The sequence below is a fragment of the Pelophylax lessonae genome (assembly GCF_965119305.1).
Source record: "Pelophylax lessonae genome assembly, chromosome: 3".
NCBI classification, from domain to species: Eukaryota; Metazoa; Chordata; class Amphibia; order Anura; family Ranidae; genus Pelophylax; species Pelophylax lessonae.
The window spans coordinates 199,089,288-199,104,324 of record NC_138770.1 but is presented as its reverse complement, the minus strand read 5'-3'; the positions used below and the strand labels follow the sequence as shown (position 1 = coordinate 199,104,324).

Genomic DNA, 15,037 nt, shown 5'->3' with positions numbered 1-15,037 from the left:
CCCACTTTCAAGATATTAAATTATAAAATGAATAAGTGACTTCTGTGTACTAAGCTAGGGCTCATATCTCTGGAGAGATTGTTGCATTTTAGTGCCTAAGTGTTCCATCTAAGTTACGCGCCAATCAGTATGCAATTGCACTGCATGTTGGCAGATTGCCTGCAAATTGTAAACTAGCTGATCTGCCAGATGGAGATCTCTGTGTTTGTGGTGGCACAGCAGACCAGTCTGCGGACAAACTGTTGGGTGGTGGCAGGCTATCGTTTGTTGTGTGTCTGGTGCGTGGACAGTGGGAAGAGGGATTAACACCGGAGTTCTAGCTTGTAGGATAGCTGGAGGAACCCTAGTAGTGTGTGATAATTGCTAGACTGTTCCCCAACCCTTAGAGTGCACCAGATTGTATATAAGATTCGTATCTGCCTGTGTGTGGTCAGTCAGCTGGATTGGAGTGGAGTCTCTCTCTCTAGCGGTGGCCAAAGGTAGTGAGGGCTTTGAAAGTGCCACAGCCAGTCTTATTGCTCAGTATAAGTTTCCCCTTATTCCCTCATACTCCCCAGTCACTGAACTACTTCCTGGTTAGCTAGTCGCTGTGGGCATGCGGTATCTGTGACAAGTTTAAATCTCTGCCAGTCCCTGCTGAACCGGCCCAGATTCAAAAAGTCTATGGCCATCCTAACCCTTCCCAAATAAATCCAAATGAAAAAACAGTGACTTGGCTGAACATACACTTCAAACAAGACCCTGCAATGTACTATTTAAATCTATATTGCTTAAATAAAAATTGCAATGCAATTCAGGAAAACATCCACCCTTTTTTGTAAACAAAACGATAGTTTCTGGGGTTTCTATCTCTATGTTACTATAAACAGGAGAAATTTGTACTACAAAGATTATTGTTACACATTAGTTGATGGCAAGTTTGATTTAAGGGCTCATTTAAAAAGAGAATAAGGAGCAAAGTTAACCAAACATTATTGTTGCATCATATCAGCTGTATTCAAGTGCTAATTATCATCTAGGGGAAAGAAAAAAAAAAAAAAAAAAAACCAACACTGAATTGTAATATTTACTGGAAGTTTGAGATGAGTAAATGGGCCATGATCCAGTGAGTCATAGTACAACCAAGAATTTAAAGGTCATTACCAGTCAAGTCAAGTTTCACAGCCTCAGGCTGTAAGGGTCCTCTCACACGGGCTTTCCTCCCGGCAAACTCTGCTTGCTTAGCAGGGATCGATCCGCCGATCCCCCCTGAGCAGGCAGATGACAGGTCCCTCTTCACTCACTGTGCAGAGATGGACCTGTCAGAACACCGCTCTCCTCTATGGGAGATTGGATGAAAACGGACTGCCGATCCTATCCGATCCAATCCTCCAAACGGATGGAAAATAGGGTTTCCATCCGTCTGGATTTCATGGACAGGATTGGATCAGAAAGCAGCGGGTGTCAGCAGACATGTCACAGCTGACATCCGCTGCTCCATAGGGGTGCATGGAGCGTCCGATCAGGTCGGCGATCTTACACCTCCGGCTCCGCACACAGAGTGGAGACGGAGCTGTCATCCGCCTGCTCAGCGGGGGATCGGCGGATCGATCCCCCGCTGAGCAGCATGGCTCCGTGTGAAAGGGGCCTTATGAATGCAGACTGCTCAAGTTGTCAAGGACACAGTGTTACCCTTTTCCTAACATTACTAGGTAATTATCTCCTTTATTGGAAATAAAAATGCTCCAGTTTAATCGTGAATCCGGATACTGTTTTAAAATGAGAATATTTTGAAATCTTTACATATAACCCACTAGTACTTTACTTCTGCCTCTGCTATGTAAGATAAATCAATATATGCAATCCAGGATTTGACACTCAAAGCCTAGGTATGTGCCCACCACCTCTGCTACATCACTGCAATAACCAACTCTGGTGCCCTCACTGTAGCAGAAATTTTTCTCTTTCAGGTCTGCTTCGCTATTTCTTATGTTCTGATTTCTCCCACAAGTGCTGATAACATCCATAGAGATCTAATAAATAGCCATGGCCTGAGTAAGAAGGACAAAAGAGGACTGATGAAGTGTACCAATCAAAAGAGCTGACATAGAAATTATTTTACTATAGTCACAAGAAAGGATGCCTAAATGATTTCTATTAGCATCACTGTTCTTGCGCATTACCCATTTTTAATTCCTATAAAGCAATGCGGTTTTTCCATAAATTTATAATGTTTTTCTTTAAAGTGAAACTAAACTCTCAGTAAACATTGATTATTTTTAATCCTTATACTGCTAGCATAAGTAAATAGATAGGAAAGTATATTATATTTAAAACCTTTTTTTTACATGTGTTCAGTTGTTTCCTAGACTCTTGGCTAGGCCAAAATTACATCATACATGCCGGGAGTCTTCTCAGGAATTTTATTTCCCCTCACCTAAAGGAGAGGAGGACAGGCTTTCTCAGCTTAGCACTCCTTCCTGGTCTGTATGCTTAGACTAAGGATTTCAGTAGGTAAATGCTACACAAATCATCTGCCTTTACTCAAGATGGCAATGGCCTGAAATGCTAGGGGGTGTTTTTCGAAGCAATTTCTCCTTTAAATCACATATTTAGGCAATACATGAAAAGTAAACTTAGTTAAACATGTTATACTTACCTGCTCTGTGCAATGGTTTTGCACAGAGCAGTCCCAATCCTCCTCTTCTCGGGTCCCCTGCCAGCGCTCCTGCCTTCTCTTCCCTCGCTGAGTGCCCTCATAGCAAGCTACTTGCAATCGGGGGACTCGTGCGTGCTTGTTCCAGAGCCCCACTCTTTATCTCTATAAAACACACAGGCTGGGGCTTGGCCCCAACCCCTACCCCCTCCTCACTGGTTGTGACAGCAGCGGGAGCTGTAGTGAAGTCCTCATGACAAAGGGAGAGAGGAAGTGCCTGAGTACCTTGTAAGGGCTCTGGGCGTGGTGGTAATAGGGCAACTTGTGATGTAATGTAACACCTCGTTATCAACTATGCTCTAAATGATAAAGTTTAAGTGCCAAGTTTGAAAAGTTGACACTATAAACTGGATACATTCCAAACACAGTCCTGGTTTTTACAGAAATACACAGTGACCCTGTTTTACCTCTCCATATGGAATTTTTACAGCCAAGTTTGGAAGTTTAACCACGCTAGCGGTAAACCCGAGCCTGACTCGGGGTAGGAATTTCCTGCTATTATCGGTATCCCCGAGTCACGCTCGGGGTGAATGGGCAGAGCTATGCAGACAGCGCAGCAGAGTGTCTTACCTTATCCTGGCGATCCAGCGATGAGCTCTCATTGCTGTGACCGCCAGCCGAGATCTCCGCCGCTCGTCTGTCGGTAGGAGGACTTCCTAGTTCCGTTCCCTGCAGCAGCAATGCTGCATGGGAGCGGAACTAGGGAGGGAAATTCAAAAAAAAAAAACGTTGCACAAAACACAAACACATTTTATATTATATATATATGCATATATATATATATATATATATATATATATATATGCATATATATATATATATATATATATATATATATATATATATATATATATATATATATATATATATATATATATATATATATATATATATATATATATATATATGTGTATATATATATATATATATATATGTATATATATATATATATATATATATATATATACATACACACCTATATACCTATATACACACACATATATATATATATATAAAATTATATTATATTATTGATTCGATTATAATTCATGCGTTTTATATATATATATATATATATATATATATATACACACACACATATATATATAATATATAACGCATGAATTATAATCTAATCAATAATATAATTTTATTATATATATTATATTTTTTAATTTAAAAATAATATTAAATTTATCACATCTGGGATGTCTACTAGAGTCTTGTTTTGGTCAGGTTTAAGTCAGTAATTACTAAGAATTGTAGGCCTATAATACATAACGCCAAATTTCCATGAAAAAAATTGTACCGCTTTTGGTACAGAATTCCTGACAGAATCATACCGCCAGGGAGGTTAAACACTCCATAGTGAATAAAGTCAAACACACTCCTGGTTTCCTGATAGTTTTAATGTGAAAACAAATATTGTTAAGGATACACTAATACATGTACTACAAGTAGCGGAGATATTGAGTATCATGCTTACTATAAGGTTACAATATTGGTTCAAAGAGAACCTTTTATTTTGCTGGTTCCCATATAGGTCCAGGCTTCCCACTTCACAGTGGGCATACCTTTGCAACGGTCTTCAAAGTTTGAAAACCATAAAAATTGGGGTAAGATTAGAGGTATGCCCATGCATGTCCAATAGCTTAGCCAGTGTCCAATCATCTGAAGGTAGTAGCTTATAACTAAAGATCTTTACGATTAAGATAACTTTTATTACAATAGGGTAAGAATAGGTTAGGACCTTGTTTTCTTTTTATTGATGTCTCTGAATTCTGTACTAATATCAATAAGAATGAACCAGTATAGCATTCCCATGGGGAATCTGAATAGAATAGTATAGCATTGCAGGTTTGCCCTGCTGGATACATCTACTACATTATGCCTATATACAGAGTATAAAAGAATGCTGTGTATGCTTGGCTTACTGGTTTCAAAGCTCAGCTTACCTGTTTTACAGTGCTCCCCAGTAAAGCTCTGAAGACAGGAACAACTGTAATTTGCACCCTGATTTACACAAATGCCTCCATTAAGGCATGGAGAAGATGAGCAAGGGGTGATCTCTGATGAAACATGAACAAGAAAGAAGAGATTAACAACTTAAAATAAAACGAAATGCTCACTTAGAAATATGTCGTTTTGTATAGCACTGAAAGTAAAGAAGATTTGCATTTTTTTTTTTTTGTTACAAAAAAACTGAATTTTTGACTTACCATAAAAACCTGAAAATCATTAAGGAACACAAGGTCTTCTGCTACCCTGGTGTAATTTACATGCTTGTTTTATACTTGTTTTATGGGCACTGTCTGCCCTTGTGTTTTTGTTGTTGTTTTGCAAAAATTTAAATAAACACCTTTTAAAAAAAAAAAGGAACACGAGGTCAGAAGAATTCCGAGACATATGGGTTATACTGGATTTTGGTTAGAATTGGATTTTAGCATACAAAAGAGTGCCATTCAGCCAGTATAATCCCTCCCACTCACATCATGCTTCAGTTTTGACCAAATGTAGTAGTAGGAGGGGGTCACAAGAAGGGGGGAACCTGTGTCCCTTAACGTGGAACTAAAAGCAAAACTTTTTTTTTTCATTTTTGATAGAGCAAGGGAAGATTATAACCTCTGTCAGGTCATCTGTGTCCCATTAGGAAGAATTCCCTTTACTTTCTGTCCGATAGCCAAAGCAGGGGTGGGAGAAAAGACCTTTACGAATCCCTAGTTATAACCAGGGTACGCAGAACTAGTGTCCCCATTGGAAGAAAACTGGGATAGCCTTAGCTCAAAGAGTTGCTTGAAGGACCATACGCCAGAAGTGTGCACCAACTGAGAACTAAACATCCAGCTGGTAGAACCTAACCACTGAATATAAGGGGAGAAAGAAGAGCAATGCCATCTAGGTGAAGCAGTATCAAAGTTTAATTCAAATAAAAGGCAGCAACTTACAATGTAAGAGCATCAAAGCGCTTGTACAATAACATGTAATTCACTCCTGGGAGGACGCCGCATGGCAGAAGAGTGTGAAGCCAGTCGTCTTGGCATCACTGGTGGCTCCCAGCGCTTCCTGTAGACTCGGGTACACTCGGAGGAAGCAGATGACGTCCCTACCGGGTCACAGGGGGAGAGGGCGGTGCACGCATTCAGAGCATGCGTGCTCTTTCTTCAAGCTCTGAATGCACACACCGCCCACTCCCGTGGTGACATGGTAGAAACAGCATTGGCTTCCTCCAAGTGTACCTGAAACTACAAGAAGCGCAGGGAGCCACCAGGACAACTGGCTTTACACTCTTCTGCCACACCGCATCCAACCCAGGAGTGGATTAAATGTTATTGTACAAGCCCTTTGATGCTCTTACATTGTAAGTTGCTGCCTTTCATTTGAATTAATTTTTTTTTTTATAAATTCGTTTATTGAAGAAACAAAAAGGCATATCACAATTCAAACAGAGAAATGCAATGAGCGATATCAGGCAAAAGTGAACAAACAATACATAGGTAATATTTCAGTATAGAAGATGTGACAATAAGTAATGCTACACGTCAGTAACTGACTGGGAGGACAACATGGATATCGTAAGGTAATGCTCTATAAAAGAGGAACACCCCTGAGACCAAGCTATGGACAAATGTAAAGTGCAAAACAAAGAGTAATAGAATATTGACCATGGTCGAGCCCCCCCCCCGGCACCCTCCGGCATCTATCACCTGGCCGGTAGCAGGCGCACAGGGGAAGTCCCCCATACAGTCATCAGGCATCCCAGCGGCCCCAGAGGGGAACAGCATATGAAATCTCTCCAGAATAGGTAACAAACAATGACGTGTAAAAAAAAAAACAAAAAAAAAAACATGCCTATAAAAGAAATCTAGAAGTCGATAGACAGCAAAGGAAAGAGGGAGATCCAATCCGCGACATCCAAGAACAAGCAGAATGGAGGTCGGGAAGAGAAAGAGAGCAAGAGAAGATATCAAAGGGGAAGAGAAAGTAGACTGGAAGAAGCAGGAGAGGAAGAGGAGTTGGGGGGGGGGAGGGGGGCAATCCGGCCCAAGGACAGCAGCACCCTTAAATCAAAAGATCACGGTATTCCGCTGTAAACGTGAATTCATGCCAGTAAAACCAGCGCTTCAGAAATTTCTCTCTGTCACCGTGCTCCGTCGCCATCAGGTCTTCCATCTCATTGATACATTTCATCTTACGGAGCCACATGGCTATAGTAGGGGGCTGAGTCTGTTTCCAGAGAGGGGGGATGCAACTTTTTGCCGCCGTAAACAACAACGGCAGGATTGATTTCTTATAAGATGCCCTCGGAAAATCATGGTGGTGAAGAAGGAGGAGGGCCGGGTCCAGGGTGAGCGGGTGATCAGTGAATTTTTGGGCTATGCGAAGCACCGAGGCCCAAAAGGGCTGTAGCCCCTCGCAGGACCAAAAAACATGGAGGTATGAGCCCACCTCCCTACCACACCTCCAGCAGGTGTCGGCACATGTCGGGAACATCCGACGAAGCCTCGTCGGGGTATAATGCCACCGGGTCAGGCATTTGTAGCCCACTTCTTGGTAGCGTGAACAGATCGAGGTTTTGTATGCAAAGAATAAAAGGCGGTCAACTTGATGGTCGGTAAAAGTCAGACCAAGATCCCGTTCCCAGCACGCAATATACGGAGGACGGGATGGTGCCTCCGGCGTGACCAAAGCCCTATAAACCAGGGAAATAGTATGCCGTAGAGGAGATGAGTCAGAACAGAGCTCCTCGAAATAAGTGAGACGTCTGGTGAACAAGCGTGCCAACGGCAGGGACTGCAGGAAATGGGAAAGTTGGACCTGCTGCCAGAATGATAACATAGAAAAAGAAGTATCGGAGTGCAGGAGAGACCTAGAGATCCACTCTCCATTTCGTATGAAGTGGCGAGCCTGTCCAAGGCCGGCAGCCCCCAAGGACCGAAAGCCAGGGCACTCCAGTCCCGGCAGAAAGTCCGAATTACCGACAACCGGGAGAAGGGGGGATGGCAGAGTTGCTAGTTGGCCCCCATGACACAGCCGCCTTCCAACTTTCAGCGTAGGGCCAATGGTCGGGTGAGTAGACAGCTCCCTGGGAACGGAGGAAGGAGTCCATAGCAACAATTCTGGAGGAGACTCCACTGAAAGCCGCTCCAACCGTACCCACTGCTTCAGTGAGCCATGGCGGTACCAATCAAGGATGCGAGACATGTGGCAGGCCTCGTAGTAGGCCACTGCGTCCGGCAGGGCCATACCGCCACTTAATTTAGGCATGCGGAGAACACGTAGGGCCAACCGTGGGGGGCCTCTAATCCACAGGAAGTTTCTAAACAGTTGGTTTATCTTCTTAAGGAAATGGGATGGGACAGCAACCGGCAAGGCCTGGAACACATACAACAAGCGGGGCATCACGTTCATTTTGAGAACATTACAGCGCCCAAACCACGAAAATCTGCCGGTGCGCCACTCGTCCACATCCTTCTTAATTCGAGCCATCAGGGGAGGAAAATTACAGTCATAGATTCTGCCAGGGCAATTCGGAAGAGAAATCCCCAGGTATTGAATATGAGACGACCCCCACTTAAAGGGGAAATCACGTCGAAGAAGAGTGGCAAGAGTGGTCGGTATCGCCACCGCCAGTGCCTCGGTCATTTGAATTAATTTTGATACTGCTGCACTTAGATAGCACTGCGCTTCTCTCTCCCCGTATATTCCTGCAGAGTTCCTTCTAGCTCTTTTTAGAGCCAGCAGCCGTCTAGCACCAGGACCCATATTCAGGAGTTTTTTGTTCCAGCCTATGGACAATACCTCCCATATAGACTGTATATTGTTTCACTTATTCCAGCTTGTGTTTTTGGACTTCCACGCTTGCAGTGTGCCAACACTGGTTGTTTTGCTTTTAGAACCCCTTCCTGCCAATTGTATGTATATATGTGGCCTCACAGAAATACTGTAGCTGATGACTTTTAATATAAAGACACTTACCTGCCCAGGGATCCAGGCTAGTTCTTCACTAGTCTTTGGGTTCCCAGCGCTAGCACCTTTAGTGTGGGAAGCTGGCTGTAACAGTTTGCAACTTCACAGTCGGCTTCCTACTGCGCATGCGCAAGCCGTGCTGCGCTTTGTGAATGGTCCTGCAGCCTTCTGGGAATTGTGATATGGGCCAGTTAGCTATAGGTGAGAAGAGGGGGACCGAACTTCTGCTCGGATCGCTTAAGTGGAGGAGAACTTAAAGCGGAATGTCCCCTTTTCGGTGAATTTTCGCTTTAAGGTGGTATTGAACCCAATTCTAAAAAAAATTTAAATTGTAGTTTACCAATACCTTAGGTGTGGTGGCTGCATTCGTTTTCTTTTTTAGGCTTTTTTATTTTATTTTCATCTGGTGATGCAGTCAGTAAGGCTGGTATTTTTATTTTTTTTTACTTACTTTATTGGACCAAGCTGTCCAGGCAAAGTAGCAGTTAGCATCTTCAGACAAACTTTTTAACAATGACAGGAATACTTACAGGGAGGGAAAAAAGTATTTTATTCCCTACTGATTTTGTATGTTTGCCCACTGACATATAAATGATCAGTCTATAATTTTAATGGTAGGTTTATTTTAACAGTGAGAGACATAATAACAACAAAAGTTTCCAGAAAAAATCATTTAAAAAAAAGTTATAAATTGATTTGCATTTTATTGAGTGAAATAAGTTCTTGATCCCCTATCAATCAGCAAGATTTCTGGCTCCCATGAGTCCTCGTGCAATCCCTTCGACTGAACAGCTTTTTTTCTAAGCTGAGATCCCCATTGAGATATCTGTAAATTGCTATCATGTCCCCCCTCAAGCGTCTCTTCTCCAGGGAGAATAAATCAAGCGATTGCAGACGCTCTTCATAATTAAGGTGCTCCAATTCCCTAATCAGTTTAGTTGCCCTTCTCTGGACTCTCTCCAGCTCCAACACATCCCTCCTGAGGACTGGCGACCAGAACTGGACAGAATACTCCAGATGCGGTCGGACCAGAGTTTTATAAATTGGAAGGATTATAGTCTTATCTCTGAAATACATCCCCTTCTTTATGCATGCTAATATTCTGCTGGCTTTGGCAGCTGCCGCTTGACATTGCATGCTATTGCCTAATCTATCATCAACCAAGACTCCCAGATCTTTCTCCATTTTTGATTCCCCCAAGGGATCCCCTCCTAACGTGTATTGTGATTTTATGTTTATAGTCCCCAAGTTCAAAACCTTACACTTCTCCAAATCAAACTTCATTTGCCAAGTCGTTGCCCACTCCGTTATTTTTTCCAGGTCATTCTGTAGGATATCTGCTTCATGCTGTGAAGTTATTGCCCTGGCCAATTTTGTGTCATCTGCAAAAACTGATATCGAACTACTGACCCCGACCTCAATGCTGTTTATGAATAAATTGAACAAGGTTGGTCCCAGGACTGAGCCTTGGGGGACCCCGCTTACTACCTCAGACCAGTCTGAGTATGCGCTGTTTATTACCACCCTTTGGACACACCCTTTTAGCCAGTTCCGTATCCAAGAGCAAACCCTGCTGTCGATACCTGCAGACCTTATTTTATAAATTAAGCGCTTGTGGGGAACTGTATCAAATGCCTTTGCGAAATCCAGGTACACCACATCCACTGGTCTGCCCCTATCTAGCTCACAGCTCACCTCCTCTTAGAATGTTAAGAGATTGGTTTGACAAGAACGCCCATTTGTAAACCCGTGCTGATTATTGCTGTTGATGTTGTTGTCTTTAGAAAACTCTACTATATAGTCCCTTATCATCCCCTCCAGAAGTTTACATGCTATTGATGTCAAACTGACAGGCCTATAATTTCCCGGCATATGCCTCTGCCCCTTTTTGAATATCGGAATCACGTTAGCTTTCCTCCAATCCCCTGGTACATCTCCTGTCCTAATACTGTCAGCAAAGATCAGGAACAGTGGTCTAGATATAACCTTACTGAGTTCCTTGAGTACTCTCGGATGTACGCCATCCGGACCTGGTGATTTGTTTGTGTTAAGTTTATCCAGCCTTTCCCTGATTTCACCCTCTGTTAGCAATAGTGGCAAGTCCTGTGTATTACTACTAGCCATACAGTCACGGTCAGTGTACCCCTCCTTTTCCTGTGTAAAGACTGACGAGAAAAAAGCATTCAGCACGGTTGCTTTTTCAGTGTCCTCTGTAACCATCCTCCCATCGTTAATTATGTGTGCAATATGCTCTGCCCTAGTTTTTTTGCTGTTGATATATTTAAAGAATTTCTTTGGGTTTTTTTTACTATCCTCCGCTATTTGTCTCTCAAAGTTGATTTTAGCCATCTTGATTTCGTGTTTACTTTTCTTATTTGCCTCCTTGTATTGTATGAAAGCCGATACTGTGCCCTCTGATTTATATTTCTTGATGGCCAATTTTTTTCCCCTAATAAGTTTTTTAACGCTACGGTTTAGCCAGCCAGGTTTGGCTTTGTGTGTTCTAAATTTATTTCCCATAGGAATGCACTGCAAGATGCATTTGCTTAATGTGGTCCTAAAGCATTCCCATTTTTCCTCTGTGGTCAGTGATCACAGGGTTTGGTCCCAGTTTACCCTTTCCATCAATGAGTACAATTTTGGAAAGTCTGCCCTTCTGAAGTTTAGGGTTCTTATGTTCCCCACTTGCCTTGTTATATTGTTATTTACACTAAATGTGATCATCCTGTGATCGCTAGAGCCCAGGTTGTCCTGGACTCCTACCTCCGAGATTAGGTCTGGGTCATTAGTGATCAATAGATCCAGGACTGCATTTTCTCTAGTCGGAGAATCCACCAACTGTGACATGTAATTAATCTGTAAGGTTTCCATGAATAGACGGGCCTTCTGTGAGTGTGTAGTCCCCTCTTCCCAGTCAATGTCGGGATAATTGAAGTCCCCCAATATGATGACTGATCCCAGTTTTGCCACTTTACCCATTAGTGCTAAAAATTCCAGCTCTACCTCCTCCCCTTGTTTAGGTGGCCTATAGCAAACCCCCACAATTACAATCTCTCCATCATGGCCAAGACCAAAGAGCTGTCCAAGGATGTCAGGAACAAGATTGTAGACCTACACAAGGCTGGAATGGGCTATAAGACCATCGCCAAGCAGCTTAGTGAGAGGCTTTATTGATGCAACATACAAAATGGCTACTCACAAACACAAAATGATCATATCAAGCTCAGTTGCTCCAGTGTCAGGAATAGTCCATATGTAAGTCCATAATCCGATAAGATGACGGCTGACGCGTTTCGAGGCTCAGCCTCTTCCTCAGGGGAAGGTCCTTTCTGCATACTGGCGTACTGGCGTACCCCATGCCTGCACATTCCGGAATTTTATGAACCCTGGTTCAATTGGCACGTGAGTTCTGGCTCTTAAGTGCCTGTTTTACATTGACTGGCTGACTTTACTGCTTACCTGCATATGCTGCTGCACAGAGCCTTACTTTGCCTGCTGGGTCTGTGAAGACTCCTCTCTACTGCTCACCTGGGCACGTTGGGACAATCAAATTACCTGTACCTACACCGGGCCACTTGTTGTTATCCTTATCAATCTAGGAGGAATGTGGCCACGACCTCTATTCTGAGGCGGGTCAGTGTATCCCTACACGGTGACCCAGGAGCTTTGAGAATCTTGGAGTATCGCATACTGCCCATTTCATGCTTGCTTATCTGTTTTATGTTACATCGCTGAATTGTGCTGCATTACCTGCTTAGCCACTGCTCTACTTTATTTGCCAACACTGGTGCCATCAAAGGACTCTCACTTGCTACTGTGCCTCGTTACCAGAGTCTGATGATGTGGAGGAATTAAGCCAATTATCTGATCCAAGTGGGAGGAACTTCAGAGTTTGGAGCCCGTTACATTGTTACATTTTGCCCCCCCCCCCTCCCTCCATCCCTCCCCTCTATTTGTAGTACCCATACTACTCCTACTACATTTCACAAATTTTTTCCGGTGTTCAATCCCCTGTGAGTCTTTTATCAAGACCCTGGACTGTGCCATTTTTTTTATTTTTTACCAGTCATTGGATTTGGAGTTTGGGTTGTTGATTGGGGTTGTGGGCCAATACAGTGGCCTCTGTGTTGTTTGGGTGGTGGGTGGAGACCCTTTAGGGGTGTTACCAGCATCATCTTTGAGGCAGGATCTTTTATGTTTGATTTTATCCAGTTTTTTTGAGCTTTGTATCATGTATTTTGTATATTTGTATTGCCTTTGCAATTTTATCCCGCTTCAATAAAGTACCAATTTCTCAATCCATCGTACACCCCTGTTTGAGCCTTCCATGCGACTTCTTTTCCTTTTTTCCATATATGTTTCCAGTTGCTAGGCTCACCGGTTATATACCGTGTGGTATCTGGATGGTAAATTCAGTAATTGTTGTCACATCCTCACGCCCCAGGTATTTTAGGGCGATTGAGTGATTTCATGGTGTTCCATCAATTTCCCTTCCCCCATTTCCCTAGTCTACACTTGTTGTAAGGTAAGTATTTCATAATGAGCTAGTATGCACTGCATACTAGCTCATTATGTGTTTCTCTTTCAGGGTGAAAAAAAATAAAATAAATAAAAAATGGGTTTACAACCTCTTTAACGTCCAGGCCACTTTTTTCAACTTGGCACTGCGCAACTTTAACTGACAATTGCGCGGTCATGCAAGGCTGTACCCAAACAAAATTTACGGACTTTTTTTCCCACAAACAGAGCTTTCTTTTGGTGGTATTTGATTACCTCTGCGTTTTTCATTTTTTGCGATATTAATAAAAAAAAGAGCAAAATTTTGCGAAAAATTGACATTCTCTAATTTGACAGTTAAAAAATATCCAATATATTAAATTTTTGTCATACATTTAGGCCAAAATGTATTTAGCTACATGTCTTTGACAAAAAAATTCTCAATGAGCGTATTTTAAACCACTTCAAGACCGGAAGATTTTACCCCATTCCTGACCAGGCCATATTTTGCGATTTGGCACTGCGTTACTTTAACGGACAATTGCGTGGTCGTGCGACGCTGTACCCAAATTCAATTTATGTCCCTTTTTTCCCCACAAATAGAGCTTTCTTTTGGTGGTATTTGATCACCTGTGCGATTTTAATTTTTGAAAAAAAGAGCAACAATTTTGAAAAAGAAAACACAATATTTTTCACATTCTGATATACAGTGCCTTCTGAAAGTATTCGGCCCCCTTGAACTTTGCGACCTTTTGCCACATTTCAGGCTTCAAACATAAAGATATAAAACTGTAATTTTTTGTGAAGAATCAACAACAAGTGAGACACAATCATGAAGTGGAACGAAATTTATTGGATATTTCAAACATTTTTAACAAATAAAAAACTGAAAAATTGGGCGTGCAAAATTATTCAGCCCCCTTAAGTTAATACTTTGTAGCGCCACCTTTTGCTGCAAATACAGCTGTAAGTCGCTTGGGGTATGTCTCTATCAGTTTTGCATATCGAGAGACTGAAATGTTTGCCCATTCCTCCTTAAAAAACAGCTCAAGCTCAGTGAGGTTGGATGGAGAGCGTTTGTGAACAGCAGTTTTTAGTTCTTTCCACAGATTCTCGATTGGATTCAGGTCTGGACTTTGACTTGGCCATTCTAACACCCGGATATGTTTATCTGTGAACCATTCCATTGTAGATTTTGCTTTATGTTTTGGATCATTGTCTTGTTGGAAGACAAATCTCCGTCCCAGTCTCAGGTCTTTTGCAAACTCCATCAGGTTTTCTTCCAGAATGGTCCTGTATTTGGCTCCATCCATCTTCCCATCAATTTTAACCATCTTCCCTGTCCCTGCTGAAGAAAAGCAGGCCCAAACCATGATGCTGCCACCACCATGTTTGACAGTGGGGATGGTGTGTTCAGGGTGATGAGCTGTGTTGCTTTTACGCCAAACATAACTTTTTGCATTGTTGCCAAAAAGTTTGATTTTGGTTTAATCTGACCAGAACACCTTCTTCCACATGTTTGGTGTGTCTCCCAGGTGGCTTGTGGCAGACTTTAAACGACACTTTTTATGGATATCTTTAAGAAATGGCTTTCTTCTTGCCACTCTTCCATAAAGGCCAGATTTGTGCAGTATACGATTGATTGTTGTCCTATGGACAGAGTCTCCCACCTCAGCTGTAGATCTCTGCAGTTCATCCAGAGTAATCATGGGCCTCTTGGCTGCATCTCTGATCAGTCTTCTCCTTGTATGAGCTGAAAGTTTAGAGGGACGGCCAGGTCTTCGTAGATATGCAGTGGTCTGATACTCCTTACATTTCAATATTATCACTTGCACAGTGCTCCTTGGGATGTTTAAAGCTTGGGAAATCTTTTTGTAT

At 42.4% G+C, this 15,037-nt stretch overlaps 1 protein-coding gene across 8 annotated transcripts in view; it reads right to left on the bottom strand.

Moving 5' to 3' along the window:
- The window catches only part of SNED1 (sushi, nidogen and EGF like domains 1), a 444,915-nt gene that overhangs the window by 145,752 nt on the left and 284,126 nt on the right, over window positions 1-15,037 (bottom strand). For all 8 annotated transcript variants that reach the window (XR_014225094.1, XM_082252243.1, XM_082252240.1 and 5 more), the window contains one exon: window positions 4,651-4,764. Coding sequence is in view for 7 of the 8 variants with exons in the window: in XM_082252243.1 (XP_082108369.1) it covers window positions 4,651-4,764 (114 nt within the window). In the remaining variant the exon portion in view is untranslated. The remainder of the gene's footprint in view (window positions 1-4,650; window positions 4,765-15,037) is intronic.